Source organism: Rhincodon typus, chromosome 11 (assembly GCF_021869965.1).
Source record: "Rhincodon typus isolate 14 chromosome 11, sRhiTyp1.1, whole genome shotgun sequence".
Lineage (NCBI taxonomy): Eukaryota > Metazoa > Chordata > Chondrichthyes > Orectolobiformes > Rhincodontidae > Rhincodon > Rhincodon typus.
In genome coordinates, this window is record NC_063342.1 from 56,491,768 (window position 1) to 56,508,441 (window position 16,674).

At 37.6% G+C, this 16,674-nt stretch overlaps 1 protein-coding gene across 5 annotated transcripts in view; it reads left to right on the top strand.

Annotated features, from left to right (window-relative positions):
* The window catches only part of tiam1b (TIAM Rac1 associated GEF 1b), a 253,760-nt gene that overhangs the window by 84,687 nt on the left and 152,399 nt on the right, over positions 1–16,674 (top strand). For 4 of the 5 annotated variants that reach the window (XM_048602862.1, XM_048602859.1, XM_048602863.1 and 1 more), the window contains exons 3-6: positions 2,419–2,590; positions 3,875–4,921; positions 7,717–8,158; positions 12,161–12,333. In XM_048602862.1, the coding sequence (XP_048458819.1) occupies positions 3,887–4,921; positions 7,717–8,158; positions 12,161–12,333 (1,650 nt within the window). In that variant the 5' untranslated portion in view covers positions 2,419–2,590; positions 3,875–3,886. Of the gene's footprint in view, positions 1–2,418; positions 2,591–3,874; positions 4,922–7,000; positions 7,100–7,716; positions 8,159–12,160; positions 12,334–16,674 lie in introns of those variants that run through there. The other variant, XM_048602864.1, reaches the window with a different exon arrangement.

The window sequence follows — 16,674 nt, forward strand, 5'->3', positions numbered from 1 at the left end:
GTGTAATTACTATAATAATATTTTAGTTTGTATATCAGATTAAACATTCTTTCACAATTTTGGTGTATTTAATTATTAATTATGGCACCACCTTGGTTATGATGTGCTTTTACTCTTCAGGTAACTGTAATTGCTCTGCTACTAATCTCAATCTTATCCGCCTTTTAATCTCCATACCAATTTTCCGCAATGTTCTTAAGCAGCTTCCACTTTAATTGCCCTTCTCATCAGGGCAGAAAATATATTTTTTCAAGAACTTGAAGAGTTTCTCAAGGCTTTTTTGTCTGATTTTCACATTTTAAAAAACTGTAGGCACATGGTGTATTTAAACTTGTATTGATGCAGAATTAATTGGCAATCCTCCATTAAACTTAAAGCCTCAGCACAATGCAAAGCATTAGTTTCTGAGACCCCCACAGGATTTAAATTAGCACAACACAATGGGCATAAATTATCCACAAACTTTTTTTTACAAAGTAACAGAAATGCATTTCACAAAAAAACCCATCACCCTAAAGACATGTTCAAAAAACTGGTGAAGTCACATCTAATGTATTTCCATTCTATATGCACAAAACTGGAGCATTTTAACTGTGCATTACCATACTTTTGTATTGCACCTGAGATTTGAATCTGAGATCTAAATTTGATAGTTCATAAACTGTTCATTAGAACAGCATCCACTTTTATATGATCCCTCCTCCAATAAAGATCCCAAACACATGCAGCCTGAAGCTAGAGATTTCACATTCACTTGTAACGAATTAGTTCCCTCAGTGATTTCAAGTTTTTCTGACTCCTAGTTAGCTGAGTTACCCTTTGTTGAATGTTTTACACCTGTTCTCACTCGTTTGCAGCCTGCCTCTTTCTATCCCATCTTTTAGCCTCATTTTCTCTTACTCTCTTGCAGCCTTCCTTGCTCTCTTCACCTCCCTTGCAGAGTCCCCATTGACCCCCTCCAACCATGTTCAGCCTGTCCCTCTACTCCCACCCACCTTGCAGTCTCACCCTCTGCTCCCACTTCTTTGTCATGTTTTCCCATTTGCTATCTCGTCCTTGCAGCCTTGCCCTTTGCTCACACTGCACTTCTTGGTCAGCAAGAAATGACCCCCACCCTAGCCACCCCACAGACCTGACAGACCTGATGGTCTCCTCACAGTAGGCTGGATGAAGTGACTGTATTTTTTATTGTGCAACTTTTACATTTCCAAAATAAAACCAAGTTGCTGGCTGCAGTCAAATCTAAGATTTTTCAAGATTTTAACCGGATAGTTTCAACTTACGTACAATTCAGTGTTAATAGCATCTAACACATTTTTCCCCTTTTAGCTGTTTTAATCTACAGTTGTTGTACAAATTTCAGGTTAAATGCCTTATGAATCAGATTGCTTTCAAAAACAGTAAAGGATGTTTACAGCACTCCTCCTAAAGTAGGGAACAGGACCCAAGATAGGGTCATGAGCAGAAACTTAGAAATCATGAGCTCCATGGTGGTCATGTGCTCCGGCTGTCACCGGATTCACAGAGCCACATCTTGGGGTCATATTGGCTGGACTTAAAAATTATACACAATTTGTAAAATGGAATGAAAACACAGAAGCAATATTTTTAAGATAACAAGGTGTAGAGCTGGATGAACACAGCAGGCCAAGCAGCATCAGAGGAGCAGGAAAGCTGACGTTTCGGGTTGAGACCATTCTTCAGGAAAAAAAAAAAATTTTTAAATAATATTATAAATGTCTGGTAAAGGCTGGTTAAAAAATGCTCTCTTTTAGTTCTGGCCATTCAAAATTGCTGAACCTAAGCATTTATCTTCTTTGGCATAGGTTTGCATTTGATGGATCTGTTCTTTTGTATTCCTGCACCAGAGGCCATGTTGGCATGCAGTCTGATTTTGATTATCCTGTACCTTTCTACCTTCAGATAAAATTATTTTTCGAGACTTCTACAGGGTCTGGAAGAAACAGAATGATGAAAATTGTCTTGTTGAGTCACCTTCACTCTTTGGTATAAACTGTGCATTACATGTTGTATTCAGCCATCCCCTCAGCCCTAGCTGGATTGGTTTTCCTTCGGACATTGCAACTCCTTCTATGTTTGTTTTAATTTCACGTCAAAACAAACTAGTGAGGCTGCACAGTCCTGGGACATTGTTAAGTCATAGAAATAGCAGATCAAGTGCAAACTGCCCATATGATGTCATGACAATTTTTTAAAAAAATGTATTTTTGCTAAATTACAAGTTTTCTATGCATTCAGCTAAAATACTTAAATCGTGTAGTATCTGGAAGATGGATCTCTTGAATGGAGATAACCCTGCAAAGTTGGGTTTTATTTTTTGAGTGATACTCATGTTGTTTGTCTACTGCATCTTCAATATAACTATTGTAACTGTAAACTTGTTTGTTTTATTTTCAGGCCTCTGTTAAAATTCACTGGCTGAAACTAAATTCTGAAGAATATCAGGATTATTAAGTATTGAAAGACACAGCAATGCTGGTGACTTGATTGCTATGCCTCAATTTCTGGCGTGTACTCCGCCTGAATAGTGTAGGTGAACTGTTGTTTGATTTCAACATCAATCTGTAAGGTAAGGTTCTTTATTTGTTAAAATTGGCATTTTATATCTCTTTCATATGCAATTTCAAATTTTGAGGGTAGAGTATTGATGAGACATTTTTGAGTCTTGTGTACATTGTTCCAAATTGTCAAAAATGAAGACCTACAATAGTTTGCAAATTCAAAAGTTGAACGTTGACACAAATCAGTCAACAAAATGATTTGCATATTTGTGTTTTAATCTGTAATTTGCTGGCAATCATGTTATGGAGAATGCGATTATATACTAAGATGACTTCAAATGTTGCAAATTCTTATCGATAGCAGTGCAAACTATGTTTAGTACATACAAATAACTTTTTAAAGTAGTAGTTTCAAGTAAGAACTATCCAAATTCTGAATATAAATACCAAATCATCAATCATTAAAAGAAAATTCATTGATATATTGTCTATGTTCGGTAACTCCAGCCAGTCTATTTTCATTATTGCGGTGAAATTTTCTATTTGAGCTCCTTTATATTTTCAAAATTCCAGTACTTCCAGCAGATATGTAATAGATCTGTTTTTCCAAAAAAAATTTACAAATTCAAGAGCTTAAAAACTGATTTTTTTTAAAGCAAGTACCATGAACATCAAAGTAACCAAGTAATCTTCAGTGGGGCACAGCATTCCTTTTGTTTTGGTACTCAGAAAGATGTTCTTTGTTCTGTACTGCTCTCAATACATACTACTGAAGAATCTGTTTTTGTTTAAGTGGCTACCTTAATTCAAGCAAAACAAGTTAAATAGATACTGAAAATCTGAAGCAAAAAGAGAATGTTTGGGAATGGACTGTATGTTAGGCTCAGCATCTTTGTGGAGAACCAGATAGCATCTGGAAACTTCCTGCATCTGTGATATGGGTAATGAGTGCTTTATTGAGACCAAAAAATATACTAGGAATCAGATTTGATGGAACCACAGTAAGTATAGTTGCTCAAGTGGTGCCACAATTCAAAAATATTTTGCGTGGACTTTCTCAGTATGGTGGTCACTTTCTAATACGTTTCTAGTATGGTGGTCACTTTCTAATACGTTTCTATAATTTGACTTCAGGAGTAATAAACAATTTCTATTTTAGATTATTTTGGTTTCCTGTAAGTATATATAAATCATTTTTGAAAATATGAATTTGCATTTGAAAATCAACCAATTCTTGATTCAAAGTGCTTTCTTCTGAAAATCTTCAATCTAGGGAATGATGTTAATTTTTTTCAATCCTTGTAACTCAAAACAAAAGTTAAATTCTGAAGACTTATTCTTTTTTTCCTTAGACTTAGCAAAAGATGGGAAATTCAGAGAGCCAGAATGATAGTGAACGAGCATTTTCTGGAGATGAGCGTGCAGGTCTGTCACGCAAACATATGTCTCGGTCGCTTCGCATTCCAACTAAAACTTCACGAAGAGCTAGGCCCGCCTCGGCAGTCAGGATTACGCACAGAAATTCTGAAGCTAGTACTAAATCTAGCAGCACTCCCAGCATCCCACAGTCACTGGCAAGAGATGGCCTGGACATCAGTAATCCAGGAAATCTTGACAATACTTTGGCAGAAGACTTTAGTCATCCATCTTGGGTGGGTAGAATGGGTAAAAGTGTAAGGCCTGTGTCTTACCATACAGGTTCTTCAGTTTCCAGTGCCAGACGAAGGAGTGCTATGCAGCCACTACATTCTAGGGATGAACTTGACATTTGTTTGGACAATCATATTGTCCGTGTTATACAGAATTTTGATGAAATAAGGTTAGACTCTGTTTCCCAAGCAAATATTGGAGATTTGCATGTTGTTACTGGAAGTGAAACAACTGTTTTAGAAAGCACAAATATCAAGAAAAAACGGTCCAAATCTGCTGACATGTGGCGACAAGATAGTATGGAATTCTCCTTGTCCGATCTAAGTCAGGATCGGTTAACCAGCACAGAAGATCTCTTGGATAATACTGATGGCAAAGAATATGAGGAAAGTAGGCTCATAAACAGTAATTCCATTGATTTAGAACAACTGAGTGGAAACCAACGTGCTAACTCTCTGAATGAACTATATGGCCAGAAACCAACAGGTGCAAATGTGATCAAAACGCGGAGAAACAGATTTAAGACACTCCCTCGGAATTTGAGGACTCATTCACATGGTACAATACAGCAAAAAAATATAAATGCTGTGACTTGGTCTGCTGCAGAAAATACAAGTGTTCCCTCATATGCTGCCTCGACACTTCCGTGCAGGAAGTCCCATTGCCTTTCTGAAGGAGCGTCTAAAGGACGAATAAGCCATGTTACTGATGACAGAACTGTATATGTCAGAAGGTCCAAAACAACACAGGTAATGCATGGAACAAAAGATCATGTTTGTTTTTATTCACTGAATAGTACTGTAAGTGGTACAGGTTATTTATAGAAGTTTATAGGATGATGGGTTCGGTGTCAGACAATCAGCAGTATTCTGAATGTAGTTCTATTTTTGTTTTATTTAGCTGTGGCCAGAAAGATCCTCAGACTTTTTTTCTTTAAAGCAGCAATATCAATTAGTATTTAAAAATATGATTCCGGCTATGATGGGCTGGAGGAACAACCGTACGTTTGAATTTGCAGACTGCAAAGTATTACCTCTGACTAGTTAATTAGGCTGTCCATTAGCTTGGCACTCTGAAATGGGTTTTTCAAATTCCCGTGACTGAGAATAATATTTGATACTTGACTGTTGTTACATTTACGAAGCTAATTCGATGTCCAGACAGTCAACATTCAACAATTGTTCAGTATACCTGCAGTTTAAAAAAAGAAACAAAAATCAAAGGTTAAGTATGCTCTGTTAGTGAGCTGTAAATGTTGCCATTCCTTAATGTTAAAGCTGCTAATTACCATACGTTGAAAGCCCCACAATTTAATGGTTGCTCAATGTTGCACAAAAAGTACTGCCACTCACGTGCACCTTAAGCAATCATCACCCAAGCTGAGGAAATCTTGCAGCTTTCAACTTCCTGCATCCAGCTATATATTACTCAGCCTTCCTTTTGTGGGAAGAATTTCCAGTCATCCGGCCTCAAATTGCAGTAGTTTAATTCAGTGGTCTTCTGTCTTTATTTCATAATTTAACAATGTTTCTTCACTAAATTAAATTACTTGTTTGTATAACTTTAAGATTTCTTGATCTTTCTGTTTTGAGGCTGAAAAGCTTTTTTGAAATAGTTAATATACACTAAAGACATCTACTTTGTAATGACAAAGTGCATAATTGATAGGACTTATTCCAGGATGTACTTTGAACACAAGATAGGTAATGGATCAGGGAGTGATGAAGAAGTAGGGAGGCTGCAGAAGGACTTGAACAGTCTAGGGGAGTGGGCAAAGAAGTGGCAGACTAATATAATGTGGGAAAGTGTGATGTAATGCACTTGGTAGGAAGAATAGAAGCATACAATAATTTCTAAATGGGGAAAGGCTTCGGAAATCTGCAGCACAAAGGGACTTGGGAGTTAAGTTCAGGATTCTCTTAAGGTTAACATACAGGTTCAGTTAGCAGTGTTGCAATGTTGGTATTCATTCTGAGAGGACCAGAATACAAGAGCATGGATATACAGACTCAGCAGGACAAGAGTCTGGTCAGACTGCATGTGAAATATTGTGAGCAGTTTTGGCCCTCTGTCTAAGGAAGGGAGTACTGGAATTGGAGGGCGTCCAAAGGAAGTTTAGAAGAATGATCCTAGGGTTGATGGGTTTGATGTAAGAGGAGCAGTTGAGGACTCTGGGTCTGTACTCAATGGAATTTAGAAGAATGAGCGGGGATCTCATTGAAACTTAGAGAATACTGAGAAGCCTAGATAGAGTGAACATGGAGTGAACAAGTGGGAGAGACTAGGACCCATGGGCTCAGGCTCAGTGTGAAGGGATGACCCTTTAGAATTGAGATGAGGAGGAATTTCTTCAGCCAGAGGGTGGTTAATTTGTCGAACTCATTGCCACAGAAGGCTGTGGAGGCCAAGTCAATGAGCATATTTAAGACAGAGAAAGGCTCTTGATTCACATGAGGATCAAAGATTCCAGGGAGAAAGCAGGGGAGTGGGGTTGAGAAATATGACCCAATGGCAGAGCAGACTTGATAGGTCAAGTGGCCTAATCCTTCTTGTATATCTGGTGGTGTTCAATAATTAAGATCTGTGAAATAACTGAATTCTTTTGGGCAGTAAATTTGGCTGCTGCACTGTCACAATTGTTATCAATGTTGGAGGGAAGATCATTTAACATTATATTAACATTAATAAATACTTCACTTATTGATTCACAAAAGTAAAGCTCAAAAGTGAAGTTTCAGCTGGGAGTGTTTTTTTAAACTTTGGTTCAAAAACTTTTAGTTATATCACATGCTGCAGATATCATCCATGCATGCTGAAGTATAAACCGCAATCTGTAGAAAATTTCACATCGAATAGAGGCCAGCAAGAAAACATACAACAATTGTCAGTGACCTGAAGCAAGCTCTGTTCTAGATGTTACTATCCAAGTAAGCACTCAAAATAAAATTATGCTATTAAGTTTGTAGTAGATTCCCAGCCTCTGTTGTCACTGACCATCTTCACAATGTTTCAAATGTCCAAATTGAATGTTGTTCGTGGAGCAGTGGAATTTTTAAAATGATGGAAGAGTAAGAAGGAGGCAGGCTTGTTTTTTTGCCCACTTTGTTCTTTTCCATTCTTTTCCAATTAATATTGTGTGACTATGTAGAGACAACAAAAATTAAGCAGGCTGTTGTTGCAAGGAGGGTACTTTGGAAAGGGAGCTGTCACCAAATGTTACAGTTACATTTTCTGAAAGATAGTAGTTGCAGTCATGGATGCTTGACGTGAATTGTTTTTGTGCTGCTAAACCTTGTAAGATAAGTGGGGAACAATTAACTAACTAAAATAATTAGGAAAGATTGGTTTTCACTAATAGTATTCAAATGAATATGCTTAAGAATAGACTTGAATGAAGTAATGTGCAATCTTATAAAGGAGTGGAGGATAAAATAGAGTACTTGAACTTGTAAACTTATTATTTTGATTTGCATCTTTGACTGTAACAGTGTTTTGGAAAAATCAATTAACCAACTGTAGTTTCTATTTATGTATTTCTGTGTAGGACATTACTACAGGAGATGGAAGTGAATGTGCAGATAGTGGTATCGATGGTGCAACAACAGATAATGATCATCTTTCCCGCTTTTCCAATATGACCAGTACGACATGCTATCCAGGCAATTTTAATCGTGATTTAATTTGTAGCGATGTTGGCACAGCAGGAGATGCACTTCGTCAAGGGATATATGAGAACTTTAGATGTACTTTGGAATCAAATGTTGTCAATACAGAAAATCCAGAAGAAGCAGAGTCAGCTATGAGTGATGAACAAAGCAGTGGTACCCTCAGCTCCCCAGGGCAGTCGGATAGTCAAACTGCAGATCAAGGAACTGTTCGAAAAGCAGGTTCACTTGCTGTAAAGAACTTTTTAGTCCACAAGAAAAATAAAAAAGTGGAACTGGCTACACGAAGAAAATGGAAATATTATTGGGTATCATTAAAAGGTATGTTTTAGGTTCTGTTGATTTGTCTTGTTTTGGAAAACTTTTTTCCTGAATTCTTAATTGTGAAATAGGGTTAAGTACTGTTAACATTAAATCAATCATGCATTCAGTGGTAAATATTTCAGTATAGGTTTTGTGAAATAAATGCTTGAGGCCACCCATTTTTGTTTTATTCCAGTACACTATATTCCTCGAAAACTGAATGGTTATCAACTTCAAACACGTTAGATTCTGGGTTGTATTGTCGTCTGTCTCATATCTATTTTTGGATCAAATTTAGGCATATTACACTAAAAAATAGGATGGAGAAACTTAGCAGAAAATGTACTTTGAACAGTTTTACAATCCTTCTTCATCCTTATTCTTCATTTCCTGCCGAACCTGCTTTTCGACTTGCCCTCAGCCAGAAAATGGTGAAAAATGTGTATGACATGAAACGCAACCTTCCTCACCCAATGTCAGTCATCACTCCTATAGAACATTGTCTCTACAGTAAGTTCTGTTCAAGGTTGCTGGACACCTTGGTTGCTGGCAAATCAGTTATGGTGTGTGATGATCACTTCAAAATTTTCTTTTGCAAAATGGAACCATTCACCATGAAGGCCTGTGGATGTGACAATTTAAAACTCAATTAAGAAAACAGCTGTATCCTTGCTGAAAAAGCTGAAACTTTTAATTTAAAATTCTGGATCTTCACAGAAATTTCTTCACCTCAGCTGTACCCTTTTCCTTGTATTTCCAGCTTCAGATGTTAAGGTTTAGCAAGAAGCAGTAATGAATATGACATCGGTGTGGTAGTATTGGTGTCATTTCGCATCAACCACTCTGCCCACTTCCCCACATGTGCCAACCCAGAACTTACCTGAACTTATGAAAATGCAAGTGCAGCAGAAAATTGTATTTCCAATCATAGATCTTAATGTTATGATAACAACAGATCTAGGAGCTGTATCAGACTGAACTAGCACCATCAGTGACCATTTATCACAGTTGTCCAAAGCCATGCACTCTGGCTCGAGTTGCATAGTCTTTACAGAAATGAGCTGTCTGGCCAGCAGGTCCGCACTGATACGCCAGTTCATAGATCTTCTGTCACTTGGTTTATATTAAGAAGGTAACATTTGCCCAATTTTGAAAAGCACTCTAATTAATCTCGCTTATAATGGACATCGCTCATCAACAGGAATGGCTATTTTTTCAAGACAGGTTTTTGCAAGTTCACCTACAGTTGCAGAAGTTCCCTCTTGTGAACATTGAATTTTTTTCCCTCAGTCCTTGGATTCAGCCTGTCCTTTTCCTAATTTCATCAATTGGAGCTGCTTGCTATTGCAAACATTTTAGTAGCACAGTAGCATTGAATTTCACTCCTACTTAGAGAGCGATTTCTAATAGAGGGCACAAATAGCGCAGGGAGAATACTTTTAATGTATCTGACAATGCAATTCTATGACAACAGATAACATACCTTTCTTTCAATTCGGGCTCTTTGGGCAAAAAGGTAGTGTTCTATCTTTTGAGCCTGGAGGCCCAGGTTCAAGTTGCACATGCTCTAGAGGTGTCTAAGAACATCTCTGAACAGGTTGATTAGCAAATAGCTACCTTTCCTCATATAGTACAACAGAAGGTCAACACACTAGGAAATGGTCAGCACCTTTGAGAAGCAACAGGTACTGATTGTTGGACAGTTCAAAAGACTTGCTGAAGGGCAAGATCCTCCTCCATCTCTGAATTCAAAAGAGATGCAGATCTTGTGTTTGATATCAAGGATTCAGATGTGAGAAAATCACTGGTTTTCATAAGCAGGTTGAAGGCGTGCTCAGGAGTTTCATTATTATGGCCTAGAGACTGGCAGATTCTGTTACTAGCCTGCAGGATGTTTTCTCACAGGGCATTGGCATTATGGAGAGCATTTTTACCTCAAAGGTGCTGCAGAAGATCTGAACTAATGTAACTAATGTCACTAGATCCTATAGAGTAGAAAGAGGCTCCAGTAGCTGCCATCCAGGCTCTGGATTCCAGCTTAGGAAGTGCTGAGTATTGAACTAAATGTATAAGAATTTTCAAGTAGTCATTTGTCTTTTGCAGTCTGTTCTTCTTCTAAAGAGTGGAAAAATGATGATCTCCAGTGCCGTGATGGTGACAGTGGTGTGAAGAAGTGTAAATTTTGTCCTAGCTAGGATGTCAGTGAGTTTGTTCCTTTTTCTGGCCTTTCAACCAATATCCACTATAGTTCCAGCAGGTCAGCAAGTCAAGACTCTTCCAGAAGCAGTGATTAGTTCGGTTCTGAAGCATCCAGAGATCACCAGGAATCTTTTTACCCACTGTAGTGAATCCCTGAACTTTTTCCTGTTGACTACTGATAATTGGGGAAGGGATGGTTGAGCCACTGCAAATATATTTTCCAATCACTTGTTGAGACATGTTACGACACACTTCTGGAGCAAATGAATCTTGAACCCTTGCCTCCTGGCTCAAAGTATGGACACTACTATGAACCACAAGAGCCCTGAGCCAGTGCCAGTAGGGCATTGGTAAACTCAACACAGCTGTATACTGCACTTTGAGAAGGAGATGATGACCCCTGGAAAAAAATAAGAGCCACTATTACTAAAGAACAGTCACTAGCTAAGCATGGCCTCCCAGTCTTTTAAGCAGCAGATCCTGTTGTAGAACATACAAACATATGAATGCATGAACAAGGAGCAAGAATACACCACTGGGCCTCTCAAACCTCAAATCCACATTCCTGCTAGCCCTGATAACTCTTCTCCACCTTGCTTACCAAGAATATTACCAAGGAAACTGCAGAGTTCTGAAACAAATGGCTTGGGGCAGCACAGCCTTCTGTGTCACTCTTTCTGATAAACCTGGAAAAGACTCTTGAAGTGTCCACAGTGTGTAATGGGAGTGGCCTCCCAACCTGCTCTTTTATCATTGGCTGTTGGTACATACTGTTGCATGCCTTCCCTCAACTTTTTAACTGATCCTCTATCCAGAAGAAATGTGACAAAACACCATGGTAACCGCAGGGTTTACCAATGTTGATTCAAAAAAAAAAGAAATGATCTGGAAACTAGAAACTTCCCTCTCAAAACAAATACCAAATGGATTGCTCCTTTATAGACATTGACCAATTTTATCCCTCAGCTCTAGTGGCTTCGGTTTAGTAGCTAAAATAACAGCTCCATCTCCATTTCCAATATATTCTTATGTGCTGCTGATTTAATGGTATGGTTTCTGGTAGCGCAGGGTTAGTTACATTTTAAAGTCAGGCATCTTTATTTTATTTGGATGTTGCAGTGTTTTGATTTAGCATTACCTGCCAATGAGTGCCAGATGCACTGGTAAAAGCTGCTGGTTTGTAGGATTGGGACAAAAGAAGTCCATAAGACTTTTTTTATTGTTTCTTTTACTTTAAGCCAGGTGGTGTTTCTGAGTTTGTCTTTAGACCCCATAAGGGAACATTAAACTTCCTATGCACTCGAGTTTACTTTTCCATCCCCTGACTGATTACTTCAGGAATTTGCATTGTGTAATTAAACCAATCTCAATTGAGGTACTATCAAAGTGCTACAAATAGATTTGGTCTCTTTGCAATGTGGGCAAATTCAGCTAGAGTTCATGTTCCTGATGATCATCCAGTTGCCTCTTGTGGAAATGTGACAAATATCAGACATAGCTGCAGTATCTCATTGAGCAGAAATCCCAATGTTATTCACTATCAAGGCTGATGCCCGAAGAATGGCCATTTGGATAAGGTACTGGAGGAAATTCCAGCAAGGGATTCACATGTTTATGAATGCAGGATGTAAATTGACCAGAAGAGTATATAATTCTCAAACTTGTTTGACAATTCTAAGTACATTGTCTAAGAAGTATAAAGATCTTAAAAATACTCATGTTTGCCGTATAGTTTAGAATGTTACATTGGCAGCACTGACATCTTCTAATTACTGTAACTTACATTTAATTTAAAATATTATGTTCGTTTTACAACTTTAGGCTGCACCTTATTTTTTTACGATGGTGATGGAAGATCGGGAATGGACCAGAACAGTGTACCAAAGCACATGGTTTGGATTGAAAATAGCATTGTTCAGGCAGTGCCTGAACATCCAAAGAAAGATTATGTGTTCTGTCTCAGCAATTCACTTGGGGATGCTTTCTTATTTCAGGTTTGTAGTATATCACTCGTCTTTCTGATATTTCTCAATTTTCAAGTTAATTAACCAACTTTCGGTATTATAATATTACTGTCTCCAAACTTTCTATTTTTTTATTATTCTTATTTGACTAAACTGGTGTAAATAATCAAGTTACTTTTTACATTGATTACTGATAAACAGATGCTATATATATTTCAATGAAAAATTACAAGTTCAGTTTGAGTTATCCTTCATTGTGACTTTCTGTCTGAGATTCACCAGACTATATTACCTGTAATTATCCAACTAATTTTTTTTTAATTGTAAACAGACTCTGGACTGAAATGTAGTGTTTCTTAAATACTTGCATTAATTTCTTTAGGTAAACTTTTAGACCACTAGCAATTCATGGAATTCTAAATAAAAACTGAAAGAACTGCAGATGCTGTAAATCAGGAACAAAAACAAAGTTGCTGGAAAAGCTCAGCAGGTGACCCTTCCTCAGACACGAAACGTTAACTCTGATTTTTTTCTTCACAGATGCTGCCAGACCTGCTCAACTTTTCCAGCAACTTTGTTTTTGTCATGGAATTTTAAACTGCCTTAATTGATCGATAACATTTTCAGTTCATAGACCATGCCACTTCTGTCAGTTGTGGCTCAGTTGGTAGCATTCATGCCTGCTCAGTGTCTATCCACGTTATTTTTATTTTCCTGGGAAGTGTTTTTAAACACAATGCTAAAAAGTAGCTTTATACAAAAGTAATTTTAATCTGAAATCGTATTTTGTATCTATCACTCAATCAACACAAAATCAGATTATTTATAAACAAACTAATTGATGGGTGTGAGATCTTTTCAAAAAATGAAAATACATGCCATGGAGTTTAAAAATTTTACACCATTTAAAAATAAATCCACCTTTCCAGATTGCCTGATCATAGCTCCTATGTTGCAAAACCCTACACCGGTACACAGCAGGACACAATTCATTGACACAAAGGAAAGAGTACAAATATAGAAAGATAAACAAATGTTGGTCCATCCTAAAGTGTTTAGCAGCTAGTTAATTATGAAGTGTCATCACTGTTGTGGAGGTAAATGTGTGGACAAATTTGTGCATAACAAGGTTTCACAACAGCAATTAATCCGCTAAACTAAAGCTTGGAGCATAATGGGCAAAGTTGGTTTTCTTTTGTGGGAAGTTCTATATCCAGGAAAATTTAAGACATCCAAATGTTTTTATTTTAATTGCATGAATTGGGTTCATTGGTCTATAAAGAAGCCTTTAATATCAGCCATAAAGTTACGTTAAGAGTTGAGTAAACGTTGCTTCTCTTGGCCATTTCATTTGATTGAATGATTTCACTTCCCAACTTGGACAGTTCATGCAGATTGCATTAGAAAACAGTGATGTTTTTGTAAAAAAAAAACCAGCATTTTCCAGAACTCCATGTTAACACCGTTTGATTTCAAAACAGAATTTTTTCTTTCACAATTTATGGTTACAGAATTCATTTCTTAGAAATCCATTTAAAAGGACCCACATCTTTTTCTTTACCAGTCCACTGTCGCTTTCTGCTTCAGTTATTTGAATGGCACGCTTTTGAAGCCGTAAATCATAATTTTAGTATTGAATAGTTACAGACAAATATTGCAATTTATCTGTTGTACACCGCTTAGTTGAAAAGAGTTGTGACGTTATATTCAGGTTGTGCAGGACATTGCTGAGACCACTTTTGGAGTATCGTGTACAGTTCTGGTCACCCTACAATAGGAAGGATGATATTAAATTGGAGGCGGTTCAGAAAGGACTTACCAGAATGTTGTTGCAACTGGAGGGTTTGAGTTATGAGGAGGGGCTGGATAGGCTGGGACTTTTTTCATTGGAGCGTAGGAGGTTGAGGGGTGACCAGATAGAGAGCTATAAAATCATGAGGGGCATAGATACACTGAATAGCAAAGGTCTTTTCCTAAGGTAGGAGAGTTCAAAACCGGAGGGTGTATTTTTAAGGTGAGAGGAGACAGATTTAAAAGGGATCTGAGGGGCAACATTTTTCATGGAGTGATTCATACGTGGAATGAACTGCCAGAGGAAGTGTTAGATTCAGGTACAGTTACCACATTTAGAAGATATTTGGACAGGACATGAATAGGAGAGGATTAGGGGGATATGAGCCAAATGCAGGCAAACAGGACTAATTAAATTTGGGAAACTTGGTCGCATGGACAAGTTGGACTGAAAAATCTGTTTCCATGCTGTGTGACTTTATTACTATAATTTAGAAAAAAAGCTTGGATTTAAAACAACAAAGGCAACTTTTTCTCCTAATTAGCATTAACAAGTAACAAAACAGGACTGTCAGATATACTCTGCAGAACTGAGAGGAAAAACTTTAGCCAATAGGGAACGTGATTAGCATGTTGGTTCAAAAGTTCAATTCTGTCTGTAGGATGATCAAACCAGTGTGATGTTGCTTTAAAAAATCTGGCAAATTTAATCATCTACCGCTCTGACCAATAAATGATGGAAGTTTTTTTTTCAATTCTAAGAGGGTCATCAGCATATTCATCCTCACTACTAGCTTGAGTGAGGGAAGCAAACTGTAGCCTTGACCCGTGCCCATTGCCCAGAATCGATTTCACTTGGAACTTGTTCGCAGAAGGCAATGACTCTTGTTCAGTCCTGCTCAGCACTTTTACAAATTTTAAAGGTTCACAATTTTCTGTGAAAATAATGGCTAGTTAATGCTGTATGAGTGTATTTTTGTTTTTTTAAAAAAGCAAATTTATAGTGAGAAGTCATGCTGTCACTTGTGAATTGCCAGAAATTGAAATGATGTGCTCTCTTCCATCATTATCATCGCAAAAAATCATAGCTTGCTATCAGCTTATACATAATTTTGAAAGAATGTGAATGTTTTTCAGAAATGTAAATACCTTTTAATGACAAAATGTATGTTCTTGCAGTGCCAATCTTTGGGTACAATTGAAACTGACGACTGACTTCTGAATATAGTAATTTTAAGCTTTTGAAGATTCTAACTCTAAATTAGTCTAAGTGGTATATTTCACTCTATTCTTTAAGTAGGTGCTTTGTTGTCCAGGGACCAGCATTCAGCTCCCAGTTCCAGCTGCATAACCTCTAATCCCCAAATTGACTTTTATGGTGAGGGTTTTCCTGGAGATTACTGTCTCAGTGAAACTTCGGGTTGCACTTAAATCCACACAAACATGGTCGCTTCAGTCCAAGAGTCGACAGCTATCCACATTCTGAATGTTGAACAATACAGACCGGCTGACCTCTTTCGCTCTTTGCTCTCTCTTGCCTTCTCAGTTTATTGCAGATTTACTTACCTGTGAGGTCCAGGGTTGTCTTGAGAAACTGGTAAGCCAGGACGGCAATAGCTTGCTATTGGGACTTGAGACTCTTCTCAAAGCCTATTTCCATCACAATGTTAATCACTTTGGCCTTGAATCCAGGGAGAAATGCCAATTAGCTATTGTCTAGATCCCCAATTATTTAACGTATAACCATTTACAAAACCTGATAATTCTAACACCTCCCTGGGATTTGGATACCTGAGCAAAGATTTTGAGTCATGAAGACTTTGCAAATTTTTAAACATGATCTGGGAGTCCCACTCTCATTTCCAAGAGATCCTGTTTTTGCCATTTGGGGAAAGGGTATGACTCAAGCAAGTGGAAAACCCAAATACAGCAGGTCCACTTGAACTTTGCGATAAGTTCAAACTCACCCCATTTTTGCTGCTTTAGTTACTCCACCATTGCGGAAGTGTCTTCATATACCTCAGCCCTAAGCTTTGGAATTTCCTGCCTGCATCTCCTAACCTTTCTGAATCACTTACTACATTTAAGACTGCCATTAAGTTTCTCTCTTTAACCAAGATTTTGATCATCTGATGCAATGTCTCTTGTGGCTGGGTATCATTTTGTTTTACAATGCTTTGGTGAAATACCTTGCGATATTTTATGTTAAGGATGCAATATAAATGTGATAGTTATAAAATTAGCATAGTCAAATGTTCTTCTGGTATAGTTTTATTGTGAAACTGGTAGCAATATGACTCGTGGCAGTAGATTTACATAAAATGCTGGGGCACTGTTTATAGGTATGTCAGTGAGACTGGAATTAAAAGTAAGAAATATGATGTAGATTCTGGTATTTTTGTGTTTTCCATCTAATTTCTATCAATTGATTGCAACCTGTTATTATCATAAGAAATAGGAAGAGGAGTAGGCCATTCAGCTCCTTGAGTCTACTCTGCCATTCAGTAGGATCACAGCTCTTCTGACACTTCTCACATCCACTTTCCTGCCTTTTTCCCATAACCCTTGATACCTCTACTG